The sequence below is a fragment of the Ictidomys tridecemlineatus genome, chromosome 2, assembly GCF_052094955.1.
Source record: "Ictidomys tridecemlineatus isolate mIctTri1 chromosome 2, mIctTri1.hap1, whole genome shotgun sequence".
Taxonomy (NCBI): Eukaryota; Metazoa; Chordata; class Mammalia; order Rodentia; family Sciuridae; genus Ictidomys; species Ictidomys tridecemlineatus.
Genome location: NC_135478.1, coordinates 4706152 through 4733237, shown reverse-complemented (window position 1 = coordinate 4733237; position 27086 = coordinate 4706152). Strand labels below are relative to the sequence as shown.

At 55.7% G+C, this 27086-nt stretch overlaps 3 protein-coding genes and 1 long non-coding RNA gene across 5 annotated transcripts; 1 reads left to right on the top strand and 3 right to left on the bottom strand.

Moving 5' to 3' along the window:
• Window positions 1–32: 32 nt before the first annotated feature.
• Mcoln1 (mucolipin TRP cation channel 1) lies at window positions 33–8482 on the bottom strand. Its single transcript, XM_013361475.4, has 14 exons — window positions 8322–8482; window positions 6231–6436; window positions 5290–5457; window positions 5047–5212; window positions 4456–4564; window positions 4131–4227; window positions 3827–3926; window positions 3482–3588; window positions 3217–3366; window positions 2977–3078; window positions 2544–2666; window positions 1931–2146; window positions 353–483; window positions 33–251 (listed from the first exon to the last, which is right to left on the bottom strand). Exons 1-14 carry the CDS (start codon window positions 8350–8352, stop codon window positions 215–217), a joined length of 1743 nt encoding a protein of 580 aa, XP_013216929.1. The 5' UTR covers window positions 8353–8482; the 3' UTR covers window positions 33–214.
• Window positions 8483–10053: 1571 nt separating this feature from the next.
• Znf358 (zinc finger protein 358) lies at window positions 10054–15290 on the bottom strand. Of its 2 annotated transcripts, none has more exons than XM_078034914.1 (2): window positions 15206–15290; window positions 10054–11815 (listed from the first exon to the last, which is right to left on the bottom strand). In XM_078034914.1, the coding sequence occupies exon 2, from the start codon at window positions 11775–11777 to the stop codon at window positions 10122–10124; it is 1656 nt and encodes a 551-aa protein (XP_077891040.1). In that variant the 5' UTR covers window positions 11778–11815; window positions 15206–15290; the 3' UTR covers window positions 10054–10121. The 2 variants fall into 2 exon arrangements, with proteins under 2 accessions (XP_077891040.1, XP_077891037.1); XM_078034911.1 differs by lacking the exon at window positions 15206–15290 and adding an exon at window positions 13702–13822.
• LOC120891534 (uncharacterized) lies at window positions 13790–16954 on the top strand. The gene is made up of 2 exons (XR_005736025.2): window positions 13790–14337; window positions 15134–16954. It is a non-coding gene; the product is annotated as an uncharacterized LOC120891534 (long non-coding RNA).
• A 1938-nt stretch (window positions 16955–18892) lies between these two features.
• Window positions 18893–22816, bottom strand: Saxo5 (stabilizer of axonemal microtubules 5). The gene is made up of 8 exons (XM_040290561.2): window positions 22273–22816; window positions 21267–21370; window positions 21081–21181; window positions 20723–20835; window positions 20534–20643; window positions 20085–20286; window positions 19569–19654; window positions 18893–19147 (listed from the first exon to the last, which is right to left on the bottom strand). Exons 1-8 carry the CDS (start codon window positions 22799–22801, stop codon window positions 18923–18925), a joined length of 1470 nt encoding a protein of 489 aa, XP_040146495.2. The 5' UTR covers window positions 22802–22816; the 3' UTR covers window positions 18893–18922.
• Between the last annotated feature and the right edge of the window lie 4270 nt (window positions 22817–27086).

The window sequence follows — 27086 nt, the reverse complement described above, 5'->3', positions numbered from 1 at the left end:
GCCGCCCCCTCCCCTCTAGAAATGAGAACAAGTTTATTTTCCCATTTATTTAACATTCACCCTCTTCCCTCCCCTTCCCGGTGTCCGACCTGACTGGCCCAGGCCCTCACAGGGCGCGACAGGGAGCCAATTCTTAAAAGCAAATTCTGAAAATAAATAAGCAGGGGTTTCCGCAGTGCGGGTGGGATGAAGTCCAGGGGCAGTGGTGGTCCAGTCAATTCACCAGCAGCGAACGGTCCTCCGAGGCATCCCTGGAGGAGGGGAGTAGGAAGGAAAAGTGTCAGTTCTCTTTGGTACGCTCCCCTTCAAGCTCGGGCGGGCCCCAGTTCTCAACCCTAACAGGGATTCCAACCTTGCGCAGCAGCAGAGCAGGCTGCAGGCTGAGCCGCTCCCGCGTCGGAACTTGCCAGAGGTGGGGCTGTCCTGGCACTGTGCGATGTAGGCTTGGAGCTCGCTCTTCTCTGCACCAGCACCATCCGGGTGCTGGGGAGAGACGCCAGGAGATCCGGCATGAAAGTGGCCCCCAACTCTGAGGCCCTTGAGGTCTGCACCCCTCTCCTGCTATCTGTGTGTCCTTGTCCCAATGATGGTTAGACAGGCTCCCACCTTCGGGCCTTTGCTCTCGCCATGACCTCCACCTGTTGTTTCTTGTTCCCTTGCCCCGACCCACAAGCCTCATCTTGGTCAGTCCTGGTGCCCTCTGCTGCAGGCCCAGACACACATCTATGACGTGAGGCAAAGATGGCACACATCTGTGGGCATAGGTCCTGAGCGGACACGTAGGACTTCCAAGAGCTAGAGCAAGGCTCCTGGGGTCTGATGGGCAGGAACATGGCTGTGGGCAGCTCTGAGCATGGGCGGGATGGGGTGGGCAGCTCTGTGCATGGGGCAGGATGGGGTGGACACACATCTGCCAGTGACACAGGACACCACAGGACCTAGCACAGCCTTTTCCCCTTCAACCTACTACATGCACCATCTCTTCTCCAAGTGTTTCCTGGCTTCTAGGTCTCTCTGCTTGTGACTGTTCCTACCCCAGGTGCCCTCTCCCTTGTTTTCCACCTCTTCAATCTGAAACTGAGATGATGGGAATGCTCAATTATCTAAGCTGTCTATCAGGGCCGCCATGAGCCGCACTGGCTTCTGGGCACTTGACCCATGGATGGTCAGAGTGTGAAACTGAATTTCCTTTTAGTTCAAATCAAAATTTAAATAGCTGCATGTGGCTAAAGCCTAGTCATGGACAGAACATTCTAGAGGCTTTCTTGTATCCACCCTAATATCAGTCTAAAGCAGGGTACCATCTACCTTCCACACTCCTTCATACCTCTTGCCAGTGGGTCAGTGGCCACTGGACGTCCACTCTTGTATCACCATCTTTCCCAAAGACCTTAGACTGTTAAGGCCTGCTTTTTCTTGATGCCCAGCACCCAGCACAGAACTTGGCTCAGAATACACCCTGGGACATGTTTTCTAAAAGAATCCTGTCCTGTGCTACCCACATGTCCTGCTCTGTTTTCTCTGACCCCTGCAACCTGCAGGAAGATCAGCATTCTTGGAAGTTCCATAAGACACAGGGGTTGAGAGAGTGTCTTGCAGATTCAGTTGGCCCTGGGCTGAACCCAGCTCCACACTCAGGAGTTAACACAGGGTGAGCTCCTGAGACACTGCCTCAGATTCCCTGTTAGTAAAAGCAAACCCAGGAACCGTCCTGGCCTGAGCCCATTTTGATGATACTTGGGCAGCCTCAGTCCCACTTGGGCCACCTCAGTCCCACTTGGGCCTCCCTTGGACTTCAGAGTCTCCCACATTCTCTCTGTGTCTTTGCTCAGCCTTCTCTGTCCCCAGGACTCTTTGGTGGCAGGCAGCCACAGAGCTCAGAGCCATGCATGTGTGTGGGATGCCCAGGGAGGCAGGCTGGGCAGCTGACCTTGATGGTGTCGTAGGCGCCCGTGATGAGCGCGATGAAAAGGCTGAGCACCATGTAGATGAAGAGGCTGATGAACGAGTAGAGGTAGAGCTGGGAGAAGAGCCACACCAGACTGCTGCGGCCCTGCTGTGCTTGCATCGCCGCGAATGTCACAAACATGTCATCCCCGTTGATGAGTGAAAACAGGCACTCGGATACCATCGACAGTGAGCGGAACTGTAGGCAGGGTCACCAGGGGTCAGGGGGTCAGTGGGCAGAGTACCAGCATTCATGATGGGGCCATCGAAGAGTCGTCATGTTAATGACAAGGTCACATAGTAAATGACATATTTCCCCAGGGCTAAAAGGGATCAGCAGATAGAGCTGAGGACAGAATAACTGGGACCAACACAGGATCATCAGCAGGTGTGATGATGATAGTCACAAAGTCAATGTTAGGGCTACTGGGGGTCAAAAGGGACAGACAGCAAAATTGCTACAGACTAGTAGAAACAGTACCAGGGTCAGGGTGGGTGGTTTCAGGTCAGGGAGGTGAGAGGTAAGGGGGCTCAGGGAGGGAGCCGGGGACCGTTGGACTGCATTCACGAGCACCCCTGTCCCCAGAAGCTCCTACCTTCACGTGGTATGGCCCTAACACGATCCAGCCACAGAAGCAATAGCCCAGGTAGATGACGGCCACACAGCAGCAGAAGCGCATGACACTAGGCAGAGCCACCCGCAATGTGGCAATGAGAATCTGTGGGGAGCAGGAGGATTCAGAATGTGGCCACAACCCAGGGGAGGAAAGCAGGCCATCCTGGGGAGGAGGGTCCAAGGGAGCCCCATGGATGACCAGCTTATGGACAAGAAGGGGCAGGTGCCCATGGTCCTGCCCAGGTGCAGGGACAGGTATGTGTATGGTGGGCAGGTGAGGAAGAGACTTGCAACTGGGCACATTCAAGGGCTGTGGCTGCTTTATGTGTGTGGGTGTATTTGGGGGGCAATGGTGGTCACTCAGAGGGCCAGATACATCCCTGCCCAGGCCCACTCAGGGGCATGAGGCTCACATTGTACTTGTGGAAGAAGGTCAGGTAGCGGATGACGCCCACCCAGACAAGCAGCGTGGAGGTGCCCAGGAGGATGCTGCAGACGTCATAGCTGGCCAGGTTCTAGGGGTGAGACCAGCGTCAATTCATTCAACCCCACCCTTCCCGGGAGGAATGTGGCCCCAGGCAGGCCTGGTGGTGAAGCCAGGACCTGGGACGAGATGGCACAAGGACCCAGGGCAGGGCATGGGCATGACCCACCTTAGCCTCGATACCGATCTTCATGATGGTGCCCGAGATGGTGAGCACATCGCTGGTGACCAACAAGATGTACCAGCCATTGACAAATTCTAGCCGTTCCCACAGGCTGATCACCCGTCCCCGTTGCCGCCACATGAACCCGACAAACTCCTGCAGGAGGAGGTGAGATGAGGGTCCATCCAGGCACAGAAGCCTGGAAGCCCTGGCCCTCAGGGCCCCAGGGCAGGGCAAGATGGGCACTGGCAGACGGGACCCTGGGCCTCACATTCTGCAGCAGGAAGCCACGGAGCAGTGAGCGAGCACACAGCAGGAAGGACAGAGAGCAGGTGAGGATGACCACCATGTCAAACAGCAGCCGGAAGCTGTTGTCTCCTGCACAGAGAGGATGGTGGGGTCAAGGGTGACACAGGACCATGGGAGGCTGGGGCTTGAAGCAGGCCAGGGCTGGAGACCCGAAGGGCTATGTGGTCATGGGACTCAGGGGTTACTCTGAAGGCTGGGGTCAGAATTCCTGGTCAGTGCTGGTCTGAGGCTCGGGGAACCCTGGGCAGGTCAGGGGGGGCCCCCAACTGCCGCTGGCCTGGGTGTGGTCTGGGGCTCAGGGGCTCACCATGTCTGGAGACACTTGGGTGCTTACACTCCTGGATGTGGGCCTGGGTCTCCAGACGGATGGGGATACGCCCGCTGTGGGCCTTGTTGTCGAATGTGATCTGCAGGGGCCAGGTGGGGCAGGGCAGAGGCAGACTGACCAGCAGCCCCAAGCCCCGCCAGACCTGCCTGATGGACAGTCCACTGGCCCCAGCCTTCCCACCCCCACCTTCAGCCAAGGCTCCCCACACGTTCCTTGACCTGGCAAGTGCCAGCTCTGGGACTCAGAAGCCGTGTGGGGCTCCAGATCCCAGGAGGGTCCTCACCAGGACACTGAAGGTGTAGCAATCAGGGATCTCATTGTTGATGAGGCTCTGGAGGTTGATGGTCTTCAGCTGGAAGTGGATGGTGACGTTGATCAGCCTAGGGGGAGGCTCAGGTGAGCGGAGGGGCCCTGCCCGTCCCTCCCAGTCCCCATGCCAGCCCCCCTTCCCTGCTGTGCTGACTCTGCAGCTAGCAGGGGAACTGCTCACAGGGCATCTGTGCAACAGCCCTGCCCCCGCCTGCAGGGAAGTGTCTACAGGTCAGGACGCCAGGCATCCTGTGCCCCCGCCCGCGGCCCCCTCAGCCCCTCAAGCGAGCAGGCAGTACTTGTGGAATTTGAGCGTGAGGTTCTTGTAACTGGAGCTGCCGTCCGAGAGGGCGAGATCGTCACTGGGGGGTACAGGGGGTCTCTCGGGGGGATCCACCTGGATGCAGTCTGAGGACAGGCAGTCAGGGAAGGGCCTCAGGGAGCAGGGCAGGCCTAGGCTGGTCTCCCCTAAGCCCCCGCAGGCTGTCCCTGCTCACTTTGCACTTTGTGCTTGAAAACCTGCTGTCTCCCCTAGGGCAGGGCCCAGGGCTTATTCTCTACAGAGACCCTACTGCCTGATGCTCCATGGACCCCATAAGTTAGAGAACAAATGATATGAGGAAGTCATTCCTGGCTTTTTTCTGTCCACGAGTTCTACCAAGCACATTGTACATGTCAAATTATTCATGATCATGATCCCAAATCAAAACCCCATGTCACAGATGAGCAAGTGGCAGGGCCAGGATTTTATGAGGTTTGGTTCTTTTACTGGGGCTGGGACCAGGGCCTTGTGCAGGCTGGGTGAGTGCTAACCACAGCCAGGCCCTGGGCCAGGATTTGAATCCCAGAAGCCCAGGCTCCCAACACTAAGCCCTGCCCCGATCACTCACCAGTGACCACCATTGGGTCAATGTCAAACGTGTCGTTGGCTGGGTCCACGTGGCCACGGTGGTAGTACCGCTGACAGAGAGCCAGCGCTGAGCCGTTGGCCCAAGGGCCACCCCCACCCTGAACATAGGCGTACCGCCCCAGCGACATCTCGGGCAGCATCAGGTACTGTGGGCAGAGAAGGGGAGGCTTCGTTAGCCCAAGGGCTCTGTCGCGTGTCCCTCTCCCGGACTGTCCACACGCACCTGGTCCACGGCGTAGAAGATGGCCTGGTACAGCTGCTCCCTGGTATAGGCTGCGAGGGTGTCATCTGCCCCATCTGAATAGCCCAGCAGGAAGAGGTGTCGGAAGGCGATGGTGTTCTCCTCCCGGAATGTCACTGCCAGCTGGTTGCTGAGCCCGAACAGGATGAGCTGGCAAGAGGGGCAGGGGAAGTTGGCTCTGCTGGGGCAGGGCCTCCCTTGGGGCACAGGAGGAGGAAGAGGAAGAGTGGGCCCCAGAGGCATCCTGGGGATGGGCATCTCTGCTTGGAGTGAAAAATGCTGCCCTCCTCACCCTCCACTCAGGGCCTAAGCTCCATGCCACAACCACCATCATGTCCTCAGGGTGCAGCACACAGTGGGCACTTGTACAGCCCACAGCAGCGGTGAGCGTTCATCACCTGCTTACCAGATGCCTAAACCCAAACCTCCCAGTAAGCACACTACTGGGCCCTTTACCCAGGGTAGCCACAGCCTTGGATCAGAAGCAAGAGCTGAGGGCAGGGGCTGAGCGTGACTCATTGTGGGGTCCCCAAAGCCCAGCACAGGCCTGGCTTGGGGAAGCAGGATCACCTATTTCAGCCATTAGATTGGTTCTCTTTGAGAGTCCATGTGGTGTCAGACTGCCTGGGCTCAAATGCTATCTTCTAGTGCTCAGTCACTATGTGGCTTTGGACAGGTCCCTGAACCTCTCCAAGCCTCTCTGGCCTCACATATGCAATGAGACTACAGCACTGGGCCTCTGTGAGCTGAAAAGGAGCTGCTGCATGCACAAATCTCCAATGCTCCTGGCTGGCTACTGCACTGTCAATGTGGTTATGCTGCTTGGAGGGATCAGGAAGAGGCTCCCATTCCCAGCCTCTCCTTCCAGGGGAATAGCAGCTTCAAGTAGCGTTTGATTGGGCCACCTGCTTGGCTGGTCTCACCTGCACAGTGACCACCAGGATCTTGACCACCTGTAGCATCAACTTGCAAGGCTTGCGTCCCTTGGCCCGGAACTTGTCACAGGGACTCATGAAAAAGTACTTGAGCCGGCGGCGGAGATCCTCCTCCTCTGAGGGGGTTGGAGGGGCTGGCAAAGCCCCTGAGTGGGTCCCATACCCAGGGTTGGGGGTCAAGAGTCGCTCGGTCTCTATGGAATCAGGAGAAAGCTGTAAGGCCTGGGCAGCTCTACTTGCTACAGGTTCAGCCCAAGGCCTGGGCTACTCCCTCTGCCTTCTTGCCCCTAATCCATGCTTCTGCCAAGGAAAAACTGTGAGAGGTCTAAGAAAACACAGAAAACCTGCAACATTTTATGGCTGTATGCAGCAGTCCTTTACAGAGGTGTTGAGCTGGCATTTTGGATAATCAAAAGGACCAGGTGCAATTGCACAGGCTAATAGCCTCAGCTACTCAGGAGGTGAGGAAAGAGGGCCAGGCCACCTAGGGAAACCCACTCTCAAAAAAAAAAAAAAAAAGCCTGAGCTGATTTGTGGTCCCGCTCACCAGCTCAGACAGGACATTCAGCCTTGCTGACCCTTAGCTTCCTCATCTGCAAAACAGAGCAATAATCATCACAAGGAAGCTAAGGATTGATGCTTTTAAAGTGTTTATCACAGGGACAGGTACGTGGTGAGTATCAGAGCACTTCATCTATGTTCCTGTTGCGGATTTGTGGGGAGAAGGAACTGCGTGCACTGGGTTCCCACAGGGTATATGAAGCCCATGGGCTCATCCCAATTCCAAGCCTCACATTCCAGGCTTCTCTGGACAAACACCCAATAGATGACCTTTGAACTCATCACAACCTGGGCTGTCCTGCTGACACTGTCACAAGCCATAGGCCTGTGGAAGGGGTGCTCTGCAGTAACAGTAATAACCCTAGAACACATTTGCAGACCACTCACTCCATCCTCACCAAGGGCACTGGTCCTGGAACTCACAGGACATCTCCCTAAGCTCCTCATCTGAAAAGTGGAAGTCAAAAACATTCATGCCCAGGCACAGATCCTGAAGCTGCATTGAATTAGCAAGGCCACGCAGGTAAGGACCACCATCATTCCTCAGTGAGCAAGCGGTGCTGAGCACAGTTCTTCTTTTGAAACTAACAGGAAGACCCAAAGTTTCAGCAAAGGTTGGGGTCACACAGTGACTGTGACATGGTGACCATGTCCCAGAACTGTCCCTAACATCCCCATCACCTCCTTGCTTTTTCTTTCTAGGACATGGAACCCTGTCTGGCAAGCTGTCAGAATAGATATATATATTTTTTCTTTTCAATACTGGGGATGGGATCCAGGACCTTGAACATGCTAGGCAAGTGGTCCACCACTGAGCCACAACCCAGCACAAAAGCCATCAGGATAAGCGTGGGTGCTGTCAGAACTGTGGTGTAGGGAGGTCCCAGCTTCTGGCCTCTCCCTTTGGAGCTTGGATGCGCTTGTTGTTTACAAGCCCGGAGGAAGGGAAGCCAGAAGGCGGCTCCTGCCTTGGCTAGGTAACAGCTAGCCTACCGCCACCCTACCAGTCCTGACGCCGATCAGGTGTTTCCAGCCAGCTCAAGGGGAGGACAACACACTTCCTCCACATTCCGGATGGGAGAGGACCTCTGAAGAGGTTTGGAAGTTGGGCAGCCACCGTCTGAGTTCAGGGAAACTGCGCATTTGCTTCCTGCATTCAGGAAGGGAAGCCTGGGGTCTCGCGAGCGGGTCAGAGAAGCTGCTGCCAGCTGTCCCAGTTCCAGCGAAGTTGTGCAATCAGAATTTGGGCTCGGAATGGAAATCCTGGACATCTCGCCACCCAAGTCGGAGAAACCGGCGGCCCGCTGGCTGCCTGAGTTCAGGACCCCGGAGCAGAGCTTGGGTTTGGGAAGGGGGGAAGCTTGGTGCCTGCCCACCCGCCGCCCAAGTTCTAGGAGCAATCTGCCCACGTCTCTACCGTGGAGCAGCTGAGAAGCCCGCACTGGAGTTGGGGAAGGGACACCGGCAGCTCCGCCGCCCGAGGTCGGAGAAGCTGCCCCGCGCGCCGCCCGCCCTCACCTGAGCCGCGCCGGCCCACCGGGGCTGCCATGCCGGGGCCGGGGCGCGCGGCTGGGCAGCCTGGGTCCGAGCGCCCGCCGCTGTCACTGCGGCCTCGCTCCCTCGCGGCCCCGCTTCAAACCCTCCCGCATCAGCTGACCCGCGCCGCGGTCACGTGACGAGGGCGCCCGGGTGTCCACGTGACTGGTCCAGTCCCGCCCACTGCGCCACGACGACCCCTCCCGGAGATGCACGCATGCGTGCCTTAGCCTGCGACTCGCGAGCCGATGGCGGTCGTGAGGTCCTAGCGTCACATCCCGCTGCTGGAGAGGAGATAAATGGACTGGCTCTGAGCGCGGCAGTGACCGGCCCCACCCCTGGCTCCCTGTCAGGCCCCGCGTGTGGCGCCAACTTCGTGACTTCCATGTTCAGAGTTTGACCCCTTACCCTCCGCGACTCTGCGACCCACCTAGGAATTGTTCTCCTTCCTCCCGGTCCATCAGCAAACCAATTTTCTAAACCAAATAGGACCACTTATCGCCCCACCCACCCTTTGTCCACAGTCCGGAGTCCCCCAGCAGTCCTGGCCTGGACCTCTGAAGCAACCTCCTCCATCCTAGCGCACTTCCTCCTGCTACCCGCTGACTCCAGTGTTCACCCAGTAACCAGAAGCACATTCAAAGAATTATTCATATCAGTCCTCTGCCAGAGAACCTGCTGGCGGCTTCCCATTGCTGGGAAACAACTCCCCACCACCGCCTCCCGGTACTCTCCGGTCTAGCTCCCACCTCTGCCTCTAGTTCATCTCTTGACGATCCCAAGGCCTTTACACACTTTTGCCCTGGAGCATAATAGTTAAGAACACCAGGCTCTGCAGGGTAGACAATTCAGGTTTAAATCTAGGCATTGCCATCTACCTGCTACTTCTGTTTTCCAGTGTCTCTTAACACTGCGTGCCTGTTTCCTTATTTGCAAAATGGCAAATTACTGGACTTTCAGGGCTGTTGAAAGAAATAAATGAGCAAATGCAAGATCACTGACAAAGCTGGGCAGCAGTGCTGATTATTCATTTAGTGGTACTAGACCTGTAAAACCCTTCCTCCGGATAGTGTTCATGCCACCTAAATCAGAAGTCTTGTTCTGCTTCTTTCAGAATGTGCCATCCTCTGATTACTTTTGAAATAGTTTCAATTTGACGATGTGTTTTGTCAGGGTGAGGGCCATACTTATCTTGCTCCCTTGTGGAGACACTAACAAGCAGCAGATGTTTGTTGAACACGTAAACGTGCAGCCGCCATTTGCCTAGTGGGCTTCCGAGGGCAAGGGGTAGGCTCAGGGAGCAAATGGGGATGGCTGCTGCCATGGTCCATTGTCAACCTCTATTACAGCCCACTAGACCTGGACCAACAACATGCCAGAGATTAAGCTAAAGGGAGGGGACTCTGTCAGGCCACCTGCAGGGCAAGTCTCCCCTGACTAGGACCCCCCAACCCAGGCCTGGAGAGGCAGAGTGGTGACCAGTGGGATGGACAAATGTGAGACCTTATAGACAGGGGAAGCTAGGAATTTTGTGGGGTGTGGCTCCAGGTGTATGGTTGGCCTTGGCCACACCCTCCCATCTCTGCTCACCCAGCAACCAGAAGCATCTCCTAGAGAGATGATCCTGATGCCTGTTCCCTCAGCTAGTGGGAAGGGGCCAGGCTGTGCATCAGGGGAGGAAGCGCAGAAGGCAAGCCACAACGCAGAGCCGGGAGGCAGTGGGAGGATTTTACTAACTGCACAACACACAACTTCCCCAGGCCTGTGGTGCTGGTGTCCCCTTCAGCCATCAGGCCCCAGTAGTGCCCCTTGCTCCTTTACCCACTCTGGACTCTCACCAGTAGGGAGGGCTGGGCTGACAGTGTCACGGATAGGAGAGCAGGGATCAGGGTGGGACTCAGGGTTGGGGTCAGGGCTGGGCACAAGGTCAGGGTCATCATCATCACTAGGCTTAGGGTCAGAACATTCAACAGGCTCAGGGCTGGGGGTGGATGTGGAGCCAGAGAGAGGTTGAGGGCTGGGATTGGAAAGGGAGCCCAGAGCAGAGCCAGGGTCAGGGCTGCGGCCAGAGCTGGGGCCAGGACTGAGACCCAGGCCAGAACCCAGCACAGACACAGCATCAGGACCCAGGAAGGAGACTTGCCCAGGCCTCATCACGGACGCAGGGCTCAAGCCAGGCCCCAGGCTCAGGCCAGCCGCCGCGGCGGCTGCTGCTGCGGCGGCGGCGGCAGCAGCTGCGGCGCCCTCGTGCACCCGCTTGTGCTTGGTGAGGCTCGAGGCTTGGCCAAAAGCCTTGCCACAGAGCTGGCAGCGGTAGGGGCGCTCGCCAGAATGCACGTGGAGGTGCTGCAGCAGCGCCGAGCTCTGCCCAAAGGCCTTGGAGCAGTGCGGGCAGGCATAGGGCCGCTCGCCGGTGTGGATGCGCAGGTGGTGCTGCAAGTTGGAGCTCTGCCCGAAGGCCTTGCCACAGTGGGGACAGCGGTAGGGGCGCTCGGCGGTGTGTGTGCGCTGGTGCTGCAGCAGCGCTGAGCTCTGCCCGAAGGCCTTGCCGCATTGCGGGCAGGGGTAGGGTCGCTCGCCGGTGTGCGTGCGCAGGTGCTTCAGCAGCGCGGAGCCCTGCCCAAAGCCTTTGGCGCAAACTGGGCACTTGTGCGGCCGCGGGCCGCCATGTGTGCGCAGGTGCTGCGCCAGCAGCGAGCCGTGGCCAAAGGCTTTGCCACAGACGGGGCAGTGGTGGGGCTTCTCACCACTGTGGCTGCTGCGGTGCTTCAGCAGCGTGGAGCGCCAGCCGAAGGCTTTGCCGCAGGCAGCGCACTGGTAGGGCCGGGCCCCGGTGTGGATGCCACGATGCTGAGCCAGGGTGGCGCCGTGGCTGAAGGACTTGCCGCAGTCGGGGCAGCGGTACGGCTTCTCGCCGCTGTGGGTGCGACGGTGCTGGCTCAGCCCGGAGCTTCGACGGAAGGCTCGCCCGCAATCCGGGCAGGAGAAGGGCCGGGGCGGGCTGGCTGGGGGAGGGAGCACCTCGGGGCTGGTGGCCAGGACTTGGGGGGTGGCAGTGAGGCTGGAGGAAAGGGGGTCCACGTCTGGTGCGGTTGGGCTTAGGGTGTCGCTGTCAGGGTCGAGAACCAAGGGTACAGGGCCAATAACATCTGGATCGAGGTCGAAATTTGAAGACATGGGGTCCAAATCTTGGGGATCGGAATCTTGGTTCCCCAAGATGGAGCCTGGAGCTTGCACATCGGGACCCAGATCCTCTGGGACAGGGTCCAGACCTTCATAGTTGGGGTCCACATCTTCTGAGACAGTGTTGAGGTCTTCCGGATCAGGCTCTGGGTCTTCAGAAACTGGGTCCAGGTCCTCTTTGTCAGAGTCAAGCTCTTCATAAACAGGCCTCAGGCTCTTGTGGCCTGGGTTCCTGACTAGGACTGAGCGGCGCATCCCAGGTGTGAAACTGCTGACTGCTTCAGGGACAGGATCTGCAGAGCGAGGACAGAGAGTAGGTAGAAATAGGTTCTGGGAAACAGGGAATCTCTTTGGAGTCTGGGCAGGGATGGGAGAGGGATTCAGCCATTCCCCCATACCTTACTCCTAAACACACTCATGGATCTTTCCCTGACTCTGCAGAAAGACTTCTCACTTGCCAGTCAGGATGTGGTATAGAAGGACCTTGGGTGGGACATGGTGGGACCCTCCCTTCTCAGCCCTGAACCTGGATGAAAGCATGGGACCCCAAACTAGGTCTCCAGTGCCCAGTCCCATGGCTCTGCCCCTCTGTCCATCCTGAACTCTTGTGGGGATCCTGTGAAAGAGGGAGTCCTAGGTTCCAACACCTTTAATTGGCCCCCCTCCTGGGAAAAGGGTGGTGTCAGAGTTCCAGTGTCCTGAGCACATGGCCCAAATTCCTGCCCTCCTCTCACCCAAACTGGAGGTGACAGATTGTAGAAAGAAGGGCCCCTGACTCAACTCTTAGGTGGTATGCTGAGCTCTACAAACTATGGTTGGAGAATAACCTAGGCACTGTGGGGGGGGTGATGACATCTGGTACCCCTCCTAAGTCACTGGGGGAGAAGACAGGAGAAGGAGGCGATCTGAATTCCATACCTTACAGCTTAGGGAGTACATTCTCTCCTAGAGAGATGATCCTAAGGCCTGTTCCCTAAGCTAGTGGTGTGGGGGGGAAACCATATTTGAGACCCCTCCTGATGGGGAAGTAGAAGCAGGGAGATTTAGAGATCCCTTAGGGGAAAGCGGGGGTCAGTTACCAATATGTCTGTTTTCCCAGTTGACTAGAAGATTGTGAATTCTAACCCTTAGCTGGAGAGTAGGTGAAAATAATACCTGGGGATCCTCTGGGTTACTGGGGGAACCCCCAGGGAGGGGAGATTCTGAGCAATGAACCCACAGCTTGGATGTGGGGATTATGTCTCTACACTTGTGTTTGTTCCCCCCTGGAGAAAAAATCCTGAGCTGAATCCAGCCTCATGGCTGGGGGTAGGGAGAGGTGGGGAGGTGGAGGAAGAATAGTTGGAGCCACTTCAGCTGGATTACCAGTTGGGGGATGTCTTGAGTTACCCCAGGGCTGAGTTCCTGGGAGTGGGGGAATCTCGGCTTTCCCTTCTAGGAAAGGGGACCTACTGAGCCACAACCCCATAGCTGCAAGGGGGTAAGCAAACAAAGAGTGCTGAGCTTCTGAATGCCCCCTCAACCCAGACCCCATAGTTGGAGGGTGGGGGAACTACTTGGATCCCCTCCTGGATTCCTAGGAGGCAGAGGAACCCTTAGACTGCTTCCAGAGGAAAGACCTCCTCAATTCCTAGCTCTTAGGTGGAAGACGGGAGGAGAAAGCACGGAGCTCCTGGAGACAGCTGGGCCCCTGAATAGCCTTTTGAGAAGGAGCTTCCCCAACTCTAGACCCCAGGACCAGAAGGGGAGGCAAACAATAGCTGGGCCCTTTCCTGGGGTCCTGGGGGCAGAAGGAACCCCTGGGTCCCCTTCCTGAGGAAAGGTCCTCCTGAATCCCCGCACCCAAGCTGGACGTGGGAAATCAATGCCCAGGGCCCCCCGCGTGGTTTCCAGGAGGGAGCGTCCTGAGCTCCGCACCCCAGAATAGCAGGCGCCCCCGCCCCTCCGGCTCCGAGGCTGGGGCTCCGGGCCCTCCCCCGCCACGGCGGGATGAACGCGCTAGGCCGGCGGCCGCTGGGACCCCCTCCCGTCGCGCCCCGAGTCCCTGGTCCCAGCAGGAGCGGGCGTCTTGCGGGCGGGGGGCGATCAGAGGTCGCCCCCGACCGCGCCCCACGCGGGGCCCCCAGCCCGCCCCCCGCCTGGTCCCCTCCCGGCCCGGCCCGCTCGCGAGGACACTCACCCGGCGCCCCTAGCCCCTGCCCGGCCCGCCGCGCCCGCGCCGGCCGCCGGCGCCCCCCAGGCCTGCAGGAAGCCCCCCGCCCGCCAGCCCCGCCGGCGGCCCCCTCGGCCCAGCGGCCCCGCCAGGCGCTCCCGGGGAGCGAGAGGGGCCGGCCGAGGGCCGCAGCGGGAGCTGCTGGGACTTGTAGTTCGCCCGCGCCCGCCACGGCCGTCGCCATCGCTGCCCCCGCCCCCCGGGCCAGCCTTTGTCCCGGCCCGGCCGCCCCGGCCGCGCGACCGCGCCTTTGTCTGCGCCGCGCCCGCCCGCGCCGCTCTGGCTACGTCCCTGCGGCTGTCCTCGGGCCCTCTCGGCCCTTCTCTGGCCCGGGCCCTCTCTGTCTCTCTCTCTCTGGCCCTGCCTCTCCCAGTCCCTAGCTCCCCGTCCCTTTCTCGGTCCTCATCTATTTATCCCTGTCCTCTGTTCATCGCGTTGCCCCGTCCCCTCACTTTCTCTGCCTCTGCCCCCTCTTTGTGTCTGTCTCTGTTTCTCTTTCTGCCTGTGTCTGTCTTGGCTTCCTGTCCATGTCTCCGACTACCTTTGTTCAAAAGACTGCAACTGTGACCTGGCTGGGGCAGACTCGCCTTGCACAGGAGCGCGGTGAGGCCTCTGAGAAGCCCCAGCGTTTTAAAAACTTGTCTATCTTTACTTAATCCAGAATTTCTCAAATTTTTTTTCTTTTTTGATAGTGGAACCCCTCACTCTTTCTGGGTAACACCCTTTTACACCCCCAGGGGAGCAGAGTCTGAGATATTCTCTTTCCCTTAGTGTCTTCAGCCTCCTACCCAGATGATGAGTTGCTGCTGTCCCTGGGGGACTCCAAGTGCCTGTCTTGGCTGCTGATTTCTGGGAAACCTTAGCCAGGCCTGGGGAGGGCTCTGGACACACTACCTGGCAACACAGTTCCCCGCTGGGGAGGGGGTGAGGAGAAAAAACAGCCCCTGGCAGCTGGCAGCTGGGCCATGATGTTCTTTATTAAACATAAACAACGGCCACAGAATATAAGCAATGATCAGACAAGGCCACTCTGTGATCATATCTAAACCAAGATAGAGACGAGAACACACTGCAACCACAAAAAAAAAAAAAATGAGTGCCCACCCTCCTCTCCCCACTAATGCAAATGCTGCTGCTTCTTGCCAATGGCAGCAGAGACTCTTTCAATCCTCCCACCTCGGAGCTAAAAATCGCTGAACCCTCTGCCACGAATTTGTTCTCTGCTTCCTCACAGCACATTCTGGAGTCGCCTCAGCTTTCCTTAAAACCACCCAGCATAAGCCCAAATCCTCCCCAAATCCCAATTCCCCTCTTCTAGAGGGACCCTAAGGTTCCCCATGGTGGTTGTCTCCTTACTAAAGAAGCTAAATCACTTTTTTTTTTTTTTTTTGGACTACAGGTGGGTTCCTGAGAATCTTTGGTGTGTTGAACACCGCCCACCCACAAATACCAACAGCCCCGAGCAACCAACCAGATGTCCAGGCATGTGTCCCTTCCTGAACCTTGTGAGTCCGTGCTGGACTATGGTCTGAGACCTTCCTGCCAGTTCACAGTGGATCTGAATGATCTGAGATGACTTCAGTCAGATGGGGTCTCTGGTGCCTGATCCTGTCACCCCCCGGATAATCTCATTAGCAACAGCATGCGTAAGGACATCTGTTGTTTCTCTCTGCTCAGCTCATCTGAGCACCTTGCTTTTGTGGTCGGATCTGTGTCTAAAGCTCCCCAGTTTGATATGAATCTACATGTACTAACAAAGAACATGGCCACAAGAACCAGGTCTGGGATGATGATGTGAAGTTGGTGGGTTTTGCCCTTCATCGGGGATCATGAGCTATAGGGACTCATCATGTCTGCAGTCACATCCTCGGTTGTTCAGATCAGCCTGGGAAATGAGGCCAATATACACCAGAATGTAGAGGTTAGACCAGGAGAGAGCTCTGGCTAGATTTGTGCCTGAAGCCCGAAGCCTTCTTTCTAATCTAAACAAATTTCCAGGGTTTTGAACTGGTTTTAGAGAAATCCCTTTCATTCATCTGTTGAGAAAAATAACTTAAAATGTGGATCTGGCTAAGCAAAGCTGGGCCACCACCTGCATGGATTCTAAAGTGAACAGGGCTCCCTAGGCTTGTGCAGTACACAGACTGTCTGGGTGGATATGACAGCCTCGTAGAAGAACATTCCTCAGAAATCTGTTATGTGGAAGAAAAACAGCTAATTAAATTGTAGCCTATTTTATCTTGAAACTCCGATCACATGTCTCCTGAGACTGTGGATTGAGGGACTTTTAACAAAAATATCAGGATGTTGGGATCTGTGGGAGCTTTCATGCAGCCTTCAGCAAGGTCTTGGAAGCTTTTTTTTTAGGTTTCTTATGAAGCAAAAGCTGATATCTGCTCCATTTTGATTATTAAAAGTAAGTTCTCTGCTCCAAGTTGAAAGAGTGGACAGGTAATGCTGTGGGAGGTAAAACTGGGACCATAGATAGCTGGGGGACACTGGTTGTCTCTAGGTCACTCCCAAACACCTTCTACTCTCTTTCCACAAAAGGAAACAATGACTCTCTCTAGGAAGAGAAGGTTTGCAGAATTATGCCCTGGGGCACGCTAGATGCTCTGGGCAGGCGCAGATCAGTTGCTAGGAAATGGGGTCCAGCAAGGTTAACCCCAGTCTCAGGGTAAAGTTTGGGGAACCAAAAATTTCAGAGTGGCCTACTCAAGTGGGCCAACCAGTCCTAGTACACCATCCCTCTGAGCATAGTGATTGATTCATGGCTGAGCATGTGACTCAAATGGACCAATCAGCGTGTTTCTTAAATTCTACTGGGAGAAGGGGAGGTAGCTCCTTCCTTTGGTGCTATCTTCATCCTCTTTTCCATCATTTGGAGGGAAATAGGATTGGAAGATGGTGAGGAAGACAGTCCAGATGGGGAACCAGCATACCCCATGTTAGACCCAATTCCAGACCTTGTTTTGGTTTTTTCCTTTCCTCCCTCCCTCCCTCTTTCCTTCTTCCTTCCCTCTTTATCTCTCTCCCTCCCTCTGTCCTTCCTCTCTATTTCCTCCCTCCTTCTTTCCTCCTGTCCCCCCCCCTCCGTTTCTGCTGGAAATGCAACCCTGGGCATCCGCATGCTGCATGCCAAGCCTAGCACCGAGGCACTCCCAGCTCCCAATTCCAGACATTCTTGTTTCTAAGTCAATAAAATTCTTTTTTGCTTGGACTGGCTAGAGCTTGGTTTCTGTCCCTTATAAAAAAATTTACTTAAGACAATTTTTAGGTGCCATTCGTTGAGCTGTGGGTCAGATAATTCAGGCCCTGTACCAAGCACAGCCACATTTTACTTAATTCTTGTAATCCCTCTGTCTACCAAGGAGGAACTATTGTGTGTCCCCATTTCACAGGTGAGGAAATGAGGAATTTCAGAGTTCGAAACCACCTGTCCAAGGCAGGAAAATGACAGGTCTGAGTTCTGTTGCCAGGTGCTGCGTACACTTGATGAAATTGTTTTCCTTTAAAAATTAATCGGTTTTCCCACATTCAATCTTATTTTATTCATCCTGGCCCAGAAGCCTTGGTGTGTGTGTGGTGGGGTGCTAAATGTAATAGAGGAATGGATGTAAATTCAAAAATACACCCAGAATCATCCTGTAGTGTTTTCCCCTGCTCATTGAACGTTTCCAGTCATGGGCCTGTTCTCCCTTGGCCAGCCACCCCGGGCTGCTCAGTTCCATAACTAGGAAATGCTTCCAGTTGTGCTGAAATCCTACCCATTGTTTTTCACCTGGCCTCTGGGCTGCTGGAAACCATCCCTGGAACTAGACAGGAGCACAAGCAGCCCTGTAACTGGAGCTACAGAGACCTGAGCTTCCTAGCAGCTAAAGCAGAAAGGAAAGTCTTTCTGTTCTAGTTATCTGGTCAAAAGGCAGACTAGCTTCACCAGAACAGGATGTTCTGTTGCCGTGGTTCCCAACCAGGGCAATTTCCGCCACACCTGACCATGGGGGACATTTGGCAATACCTGTTGTGGGGGGGGTACGCTATTAACAACTAATGGATCGAGGACACCCTGTGATACACAGGGACAGCCTCCAACAAAGAATTATCTGACCCAAGATGCCGGTGGGGCCCAGAGTGAGAACCCAGATTTTTCACAGCACAACTCGGAGCAGCGTCTTGCAAAATGTCTTCAGAGCAGGCAAGCACAGAAGGGTCCTGTGGCCAGCAGACCCTCTTGGGGCCAGTGTGGGACTATCTATGAGTGCAGCCAGAAGGGCCATCCTGTTCCTGTAGGGTCCCTTGCTGTGCAAATGAGAGCCTGGCCTCGAAAAGCTGATGCCGCGGGGGGGGGGGGAAAGGGCACCGGACCAGGCTCAGGGTTGGCTCCTGTGGCTGTTGGACGGGGCGCCTTGGCCTTTGGAGGTCTGGCCCCAGGTTCATTCTTTGAAACAGGATTATAACAGCCTTGGCCACCAAGGCCCATGCTATTCCAGGTAGAAGTAACTTCTTCACCAGACCCCAGACCTTAAAGGTCAGTCGCTGTCCAAGGTACTGGTCACTCGGGGGCTTTAGGGCCTGACTCCACCTTTTTTCCTTCTGACTTTCGGTTGGCTGCACACCTGCCTCCTGGGACCTCACTGTGTCCTCGTGGCTTTCTTTTGGTTTTTCCTGGGTGCTGCTCTGATCTAAGGGCTGGTCATGTGGCCCACCAGGGCACCGCTCAGCTTCCCGTCAGTTGTAAGGATCTCATGAGAGATTAGCTCTTTTGCTCCATTTTACAGATGAGGCTCACAGGGGTTAAGGTAACAGTGACTCTCACCAGGAAAAGAGGCTTACAGAATTATGTCCTGGGGCAAGCTAGACGCTCTGGGCAGGTGCAGATCAGTTGCTAGGAAATGGGATCCAGCAAGATTAACCCCAGTCTCCCCATAAAGTTTGGGGAAGTCAGGACCTGGAGGAGTCAGGAGCCTGCATCCTCAACCCCCACCCCAATGCCTGTGTCACACACTGTGACTCTATACTCTCACATCATTCAGAGTAACCCCAAGGTTTGCCGATGTGTCTGGTCGGGCATGGAATGCATGAGACATTCTCTCCTGTGTGGTTCCTTCCGCTGGCCCCCACTCATCCAAGCATCCTCTTTAACAGATGACTCATGGAATGGGACAGGATGCCACCAAGGTGACATTTACTACTGGCTGGGGCATGGGTACATAGGCATCTGTGGGGCCTGAGGATCTACCTTCCTGCGCCTGCAGCCTGGCTGGCGAGGTGTGCCCAGGGGCACGTGGCTTTCCTGGAAATTCATCATCTTCAGTACTACGGGGCCTTGGTACTTGAAGGGAAAGTCAACCTGGTAGTTGGTTGACAGGAAGCGCTGTCCACCCAGCGGGGGCTCCAGGTGGCTGTATTTGCACTGTGAAGTCAGGGTGGATGGTTTGGGAGGGCAGCCTGTTGAATCCACCTATTCTGGCCACCCTGTGGGCCCTGGACCACCCTGGGGTCATCAAAGAGTGGGAACAGGCTCAGCCAGGTTTGGCTGGTGACTGGTTTCTGGGGGAGGTGGGCAAAAGGGGCCCCAGTCTTGACTGACCCAGGTACTGGAGAGAAACCAGGGGTGCCCTGGAATGACTCCAGGGCTGGCGTGATCCCAGGTGACTCTAAGTTAGTCCCCTCAGCTTGAGATTTCACTCTGGCTGGTGAAATGAAGATACCCCTGAATTGATGCTGACCTGACCCTGGCGGTGAGCTAGGGGTGACCCTGACCAGGCTGTGACCCTAGTGGACTTGACACCAACTCGGAGTCCACACTGATTTGGACCCCTCCCCCGTCTCACCTTCTGTAACAACTCTTCGGTCACCAGGGCTTTAGCTCTTCCGTGCGGCTTCAGCATCTTCTGGTTCATGGTTAGAAAATCGAACTCTGGAGATGTGGAAGGGGGTGGCCAGGGAGAGGGCAGAGGACGAGGCCTCGGTGATGTGACAGACTGAGGTGCGGGGGAGGGCTCAGAGGCCAAGCTCTAAGGTCGGCCTGGGGGTGGGGCAGGCCCGTCCAGGTGAACTAGGGACAAGACCAGGTAGGGCAGGCTCCTGAGGAGCTAGAGTCCAACAGGAGGAGGGGTTTGCGGGAGGTAAGGGAAGATAAGATAAGGGACAGGAAGTAGGTGGTTGTGCCATGGGGGACAGGGGGAGGGTGGGCCAAGGCTACCAGGGGTGGGGCAGCCCAGGGGTGGGTTGGGGGCCTAGTCAATTCTGGGTGGGATTAAGCCTTAGGTGGCAGAGCCACAGCTGTCAACCAGGGCAGAGCTGTGACCGGGAGGGGCTTTCTAGGGGGGAAGGGCCACTACCCTCACCACAGGTGCCCTTCGGTAGGTTGCTCTGTGTCATTTGGGGGCTGGGGATCTTCTGTGACCCCTCCACATGCTGGGGGCAATAATGGGAGCCCGTGGTGGTCTGGAAAAAGTGTCCCAGCAGCTTCTCCTCTCCTAGGATCACGTGGCTCTTCAAATTCTCATGAGTCATGTGGCGGCCAGGTGGTTGGGTGCTTGGTGGTACCTGTGGGACCCACAGGAAGCTCCCATGTCCTCCCATGGGTGGCCCTGGAGGCTCCCTCCCGCTCTGGACAGAGCCAGTGAGGCTGGGAAGTGTGAAGTGCCTTGCCCTAGATCGTACAAAGGGACCCCAGAGATCCTGGCATGTGTGTCCAGCTCACATCCATCTCAGGGCCTTTGCACCTGCTTTTTGCTCTGCCTTTTAAGTCTTTTTCCCTCACGAGCCCCGGCACCTCTCCCTACCCACTGACCTGGCCATGGAAGAACTGCATGGAGGTGCTGAGGCTGCCGGGGCCCGGGTGCCAATTTCCTTTCAGGATGTGGGACTTGGGAGTCTGATCCCCATGAAGAACAAAAGGCTCTGTCAGTGGTAGAGCAGGTGCTGAGCAGCCAGGGAAAGCTGCCGAGGGAGCGGGAGCGGGGCAGGGAGAAGTTCTCACCTGGCTCGCGGGCGTAGAAGTGGTCGGTCACAGTGGTCCTGCCGTGGAAGAGGCCGTCCCCAGGACGAATATTCACCTGGTGGATGTGAGTGGCGGCCTGAGCCTTGTCATACCTGTGGGTAAGGAGGCGGGGGTGCAGGTGTTTTCCCTGCAACTCCCAGGAAAGGGGAGGAGGGCAACTGCCCACTGGTCAAGCCAGAGCACCCTGACAGCGGGTGAGCTGGCCCATCAGTGGGACCTTCCAGCCCAGGAGGGAGGCCTGGAAAGCAACTGTTTTAGGAACCTAAGTGGCACCCCCACGTGCTGTTGGGAGCCACGGTCCACATCGGAGCAGGGGAAGGCGGTGGTCCTTTGGTACCTGTCTGGGGGCAGCCCCTGGGGCCTGTGGGCCTGTTTCAGGTCTGAAGACATGAGCCCATAGCCCAGCTTGCAGTCTCCAAGTTGCACAGAGGAGGAGGCCTGTGCACAGAGAGGGATGGAAGGCCAAGACCACCCAGCCCCCACGGCTGCCCTCCCCAGCAAGCCCGGCCCAGCCTTGATTTACCCTCCTACACATTAAGGCAGGTGAGCCCGGCAGGGCCTGGAACTCTCTCCGGTAGGAGGTCCCTTGTTGTTTCTTGTAGCCCCACTTGAGGGTGTTGGGACCACCTGTGGAGGGGAAGAGGAGGTGGAGAGAGAGGGCAGTGGGATGCATTCCCTGCAGCCTCAGGCCCCCTGGGATCTGATTCCTTGCCTGGGAAGGAAGGTGGGCAGCCCTGACCAGTCCAGAAAACACCATGATAATAAAGGTAACAGCACCACGAATAACCACCAAGTCCTGAGCCGGGCTCTAGGGTTAGTGCTCTGCACTGCCTTCTTGGGCCTGTTACCTCCTTGTCTTACAGGCTGCCTGAAATTCAGAGTGGCGAGCAACTTACTTGAAGTCACAAAAACTAGGGGCCAGAACTAAGAGTCAAATTCAAGTCTGACAATCCCCGAGTCCAGCTTGGAGGGACTCTGATTCCTGATGTCCACGGGAAGGACCCCTGGAGTGACAGAATTGGAAAATCACTCAGATGGTGGCTAACATGGTTCTACCTGCCAGCTACCCCGCGCAGCCTGGGCTCCTTCAGCTCCACCAGCTCCTGTGAGGTTGGGCCCTGTGATCATACCCATTTTGCAGATGAGAAAAGTAAAGCTCGGGGAGGCCAATTTGCTCCTAGTTACTAAGGCCGTAAAGGCTGGGGGTTAGGTAGGCAACTCAGCAGATTTGTCTGACCTCAAACTAGCATTGGGGACTTCTCTCTGGAGAGAATCCGCTCCACGGAGGCAGAAACCAAGGCTCCGGGAGACTGCAGGTTTTCGGAGCCTGGTACTACTGACCGTGGGACTGTCGACTCCCTTTCCGCAGGCGGCCTGCTCTGCCCACGGTGGGATGCTTAGCAGCTTCCCTGGCTTCTACCCGCTGCCCGCTAGCGGCACGCTCAGCCTCAGGGGTGACAACCAACAAGGTTCCCAGACGTGGCCAAGTTTTCCCTCAAATCGCTCAGGGGGCCCTGGCGCGCGCTCACCGAGGTGGTGGCAAGGCGCGCGCGGCGGCAGGCACGCGTCGTGAGGCGGGTAGAGCTCCTGATGCGTGGTGGGCGGGACGCGCAGCTGGTCTCGGTCTCCCTGCGGCAGCGAGTCGCGGTCGAAGATGAGGCGCGCGCCGCGTATCAGCTCGCGGGCGTGCGCGGGCTGCTCAGGCCAGCCGTAGGCGGCGCGCGCGTTGGAGAAGCTGACGCCGGTGCGCTCGCCCGCGTGCATGCGCAGGCTGCTGGACTGCATGGCCAGCGTGCGCTCCCGCGTCTCCTCCGGGGGCTGCACCTCGCGTGGAGTGAACTCGCGGTGCATCTCCGACACCTGCTCCGGTCCCGCCCGGCGCGCGTCGTGTGGGGGGAAGAGCGCCGAGAGTGGAGGCGGAGCCCTCGGCTGCTTCGGGGTGGGGCTCGGGTAGGCCGGGAAGTCCCGGTGCATCGTGGACTGCATGACGCCCTGGTGCAGCCGGGGGTCCGGCCCCAGTGCGAAGTGCGAGGCCTTGAGGAAGTCCAGTTGGGACATCGGGCACGGCAGGAGGGCGCTCGCTGCTAGCACCGGACATTGTGCCACCTGCGAGGGGGCAAAGACACGAGACTGAGCAAGTGGCCACCGAGGACAATGCTGCCTTTGACTCCTTTCCTGACACCAAGCACTCCGCTGGGGGAGGGTGGGCGGTGGTGGACACCAGAATACAGGCCCAGCTGTGCCTGCCCCCAGGGAAAGTGGAGGGATGATTATTCGGTTGGTGCCTGCCGTGTGCCAGGCACTATTCTAGGCCCGGGGAGGGACAGGTGCATCAGTTAAGTATCCAGATCAAGAATCTATACGTAGGGCTGGGGATGTGGCTCAAGCGGTAGCGCACTCGCCTGGCATGCGTGCTGCCCCGGTTTGATCCTCAGCACCACATACCAACAAAGATGTTGTGTCCGCGGAAACTTACAATTGTAAATAAATATAATAACATCAGTTGCAGTGTACATTTGGTGGTAATGTGGTGGGGGGAAAAGTCGTGCAGGGTAGAGGGATGGGGGTTCGGTGGGTTACAGGTGTTTTGTTTTGTTTTTGTGGTGCCGGAGATGGAACCGAGGCCTCCCTGGTACTAGACAAACCCTCTACACTGAGCTACACCCCAGTCCAGGGTTGCAGTTTTAAGCAGGGATCATATCCCCTAGAGGACTGCTGGTTAACTATCTGACAAAGCTGGAAAGGAGAAACTTGAGTATCTAGGGGGAACAGCATCCCAGGCAGAGGGAACAGAAAGTGCAAAAGCCCAGAGACACATAAGGTGGGTGAATGAAAACACCATAGCCAATGAGATGGGAGATGAATGGGCCTGCAAGACCCTGGTGAGAACCTCATTTTCTCAGTATGAAGTTGGGGTGATGGTAATAGGGTTTAGAACAGAGGGGGTCACTATTATGGGGGAAAATGTCTATCCACAGCTAGTATGTATGGGATTTTCACTTTGCAACCATTTTAATACACTGGACCCTGTGAGGTGGGTTTTAGCCTTGGCTTCGTATATGACCTTGAGACTCAGGGAGGTGGCCATTTGCCTAGGATTTGAAACCAGGACTGATTCTGATTCTAGAACCTAATATTAACCACTGCATTCCATGTGCGCCTCACACAGGAACCCTCTTCTCATCCTCAGCCACGGCTCCTCTCCTTCCCACCTGGGCCCACTGCTCGACCCCAGCCCTGCAGCCCCTGCGACTGTCTTGTTGAAGCAGCACGTGCTCCTTCTGTGTCTGCCGCCGTCAGGGCCCTACCGGTTCCCCACCGGCTCCTCCTGTCTCCCGGCTGCCTGGGGGTCAGACACCTTCCCCTTCCCTTCCTTCTCCGACCTTCAACTTCAGACTCACAGCCCCTCCACTCAGCCACTTGGGGCTTTCTTGTCTTTCTAAAATAGTTTCTGGGAGTCTGACAACCAGGATTGCTGGCCAGGTAGTTTTGAGTATCCTTCCATGTAGGGACAGGGACAAGGACAGAGACCTAGGGGGCTGGGGATGTGGCTCAAGCAGTAGCGCGCTCGCCTGGCATGCGTGCGGCCCGGGTTCGATCCTCAGCAGCACATACCAACAAAGATGTTGTGTCCGCCGAGAACTAAGAAAAATAAATTAATAAATAAATAAATGTTAAATCTCTCTCTCTCTCTCTCTCTCTCTCTCTCTCTCTCTGTCCCCCTCTCTCACTCTCTCTTTAAAAAAAAAAAAAAAAAAAAAAGGACAGAGACCTACCTCAAGAGATGACATGGGAGCTAAGGAATCCTGCACTTGGCCACAGGTGGGACTCTTGGACTCCTTCCGTCCCAGATCTTCCAGAGGACACTCATGTGGTCCTTCCAAGGGCTCCATCCAAGTGTGGTCCGGCTCAGCCCATTGTGACCAAGAGCGTCCCCTGACCATTCTGTCACAATGGTCCTCTGGCACCCCTGGAGGTAGGCGGTGGGGACCTGGCTCTCAATCCTGCTTCCTGAGGCTTTTAGACATGACTTCTTGGAGTCTCATGAGAGTTAGAACCCACTGAGGAGGATTTGGGCCCAGGAATGGTCGGGGGAGAGTTGAAGGACGCTGAACTGGGTTCTGTGCTGGATGCATTTGTTGGTTGGACTTTTTTTTCCCTTTTTCTTTTTTCACGCTGCTGGGGATGGAACCCAGGGCCTCATACCTATTAAGTAGACAAGCATTCACCTCATACCCAGTGGTTGGAAATTTTACTTTTTTTTTTTTGAGATGATCAGACAAATAAAAATAATATACAATACAAGAGCATAACAATATTGTACTGTATAGTTGAAAGTTGCTGTGCTGGGGAATCAAACCTAGGGCTTCCCCCGTGCTAGGCAAATACCCTTCCACTGAGCTCTGCCGCCAGCCAGAGAGTAGATTTTAAATGTTCTCACCACAAAAACTGTGTGGGATAATGCCTATGTTAACGGGCTTGAGGAGGTCATTGCCCAGCATGCACATATCAAAACACCGTGCTGTGTTCCCTATGAACATACAGTGTACAAAACCCACTGTGCGTACCTGTATCTCAGCACTAAGGGGGCTGAAGCAGGAGGGTCATTTGAACCCGGAGTTCAAGGCCTGCCTGGGTAATTTAATGAAACCCTATATCTAAAGTTGTTTTTAAAAATTAGTGAATTTAAAAATATAAGGGCGGGGCTGGGGTTGTGGCTCCATGGTAGAGCACTTGCCTAGCATGTGTGAGGCACTGGGTTTGATTCTCAGCACCACATACAAATACATAAAATAAAGGTCCATCAACAACTAAGAAATTTTTTAAAAAATTAAAATAAAAAAATACAAGGGCTGGGGGTGTGGCTCAGTGGTAGAGGGCTTGCCTAGCATGTGTGAGGCACTGGGTTTGATTCTCAGCATGCATATAAAAAATAAAGGTCCATTGACAACTAGAAAATATTTTTTAAAAAGGAGGGGGAGGCGAGGAGCAGTGGTGCATGCCTGTCATCCCATTGGTTGGGGAGGCTGAGGCAGGAGAATTGCAAGTTTGAGGCTAGCCTCAGCAACTTAGTGAGAACCTGTCTCAAAAAAAAAAAAAAAAAAAGACTGTGGATGTAGTTCAGTGGTAAACACCCCTGGGTTCAGTCCCCAGGACTGAGGGAGAAAGCACACAAGAAAGGCAAGAGAGATTTGGGAAATGATAGAAATGTTCTGTATTTTGAATGTTATGGTAGATTATATAACTGTACACTTGCTGAAACTCATTAAGCTGTATACTTAAAATGGTGAATTTTAGCCAGGCGTGGTGACACACACCTATAATCCCAGCTGCTTGGGAGGCTGAGTCAGGAGGGGATTGCAAGTTCAAAGCCAGCCTCAGCAAAAGCAAGGTGCTAAGCAACTCAAGTGAGACCCTGTCTCTAATTAAAATATAAAATAGGGCTGGGGATGTGGCTCAGTGGTCAAGTGTCCCCTGAGTTCAATCCCTAGTACCCCCAAAAGAGAAAAAAGGGAAATTTTATTGTATATAAATTGTACTTCAGTAAAACTAATTGAAAATTTTTTTGGGGGGGTACTGGGGATTGAACAGAGGGGTGCTCAATCACTAAGCCACATCCCCAGCCCTTTTAATACTTTATTTAGAGACAGGTCTACTTGAGTACTTTAGGGTCTTGCTGATGCTGGCTTTGAACTCGCGATCCTCCTGCCTCAGTCTCCTGGGCTGCCAGGATTACAGGTGTGCACCATTGTGCCCAGTTGACTGAGAAATTAAAAGCATCAAAACCAAAACCAAATAATGATGTCAGAGTGGCGAAGCTGACGCAGTTCGAGATGGCTCCTTCGCACTGAATTCAGGCTAATCATCATTTTGCCCCCTGGGTTGAGGTCTGAGCACCTGCTGCCAGCTCCTGGCTTTGGTCCAGCCAGACGGCTGCAATTCATACTTCAGCCTAGGCCTGCTGCCTGCTGGGAAAAGGAGGGTCTGGGAGGCAGATCTGGAGCTCATAGGAAGCCGGATTGAGGTCATTCTGTTACTGTGTATCTTAATCGTTTTCAGGAAGAAGTTGGAGGAATGCAGCAAGACTAAATCTGCGACGGGTGAAGGATTAGCAAGGTTCTCCTTAGGGGAAGGGGGTCCGTCACCCACGTTCCTGCTCTGCCTGGGTTCAGATGTGATCGCTGAGCGGGCTTGTTTTGTCTTGCCCTCCCAGGGTCACAGAGTGGCCTTGTCTGATGCTGGCATTCCATGGGATTGTTTATGTTGAGCAGGAGGATGTTGGCCGGGGCCCAGCTGTGACTGCCAGACTAGTGCCTAGCAACACCAAGGCCAGCTGTGAAGG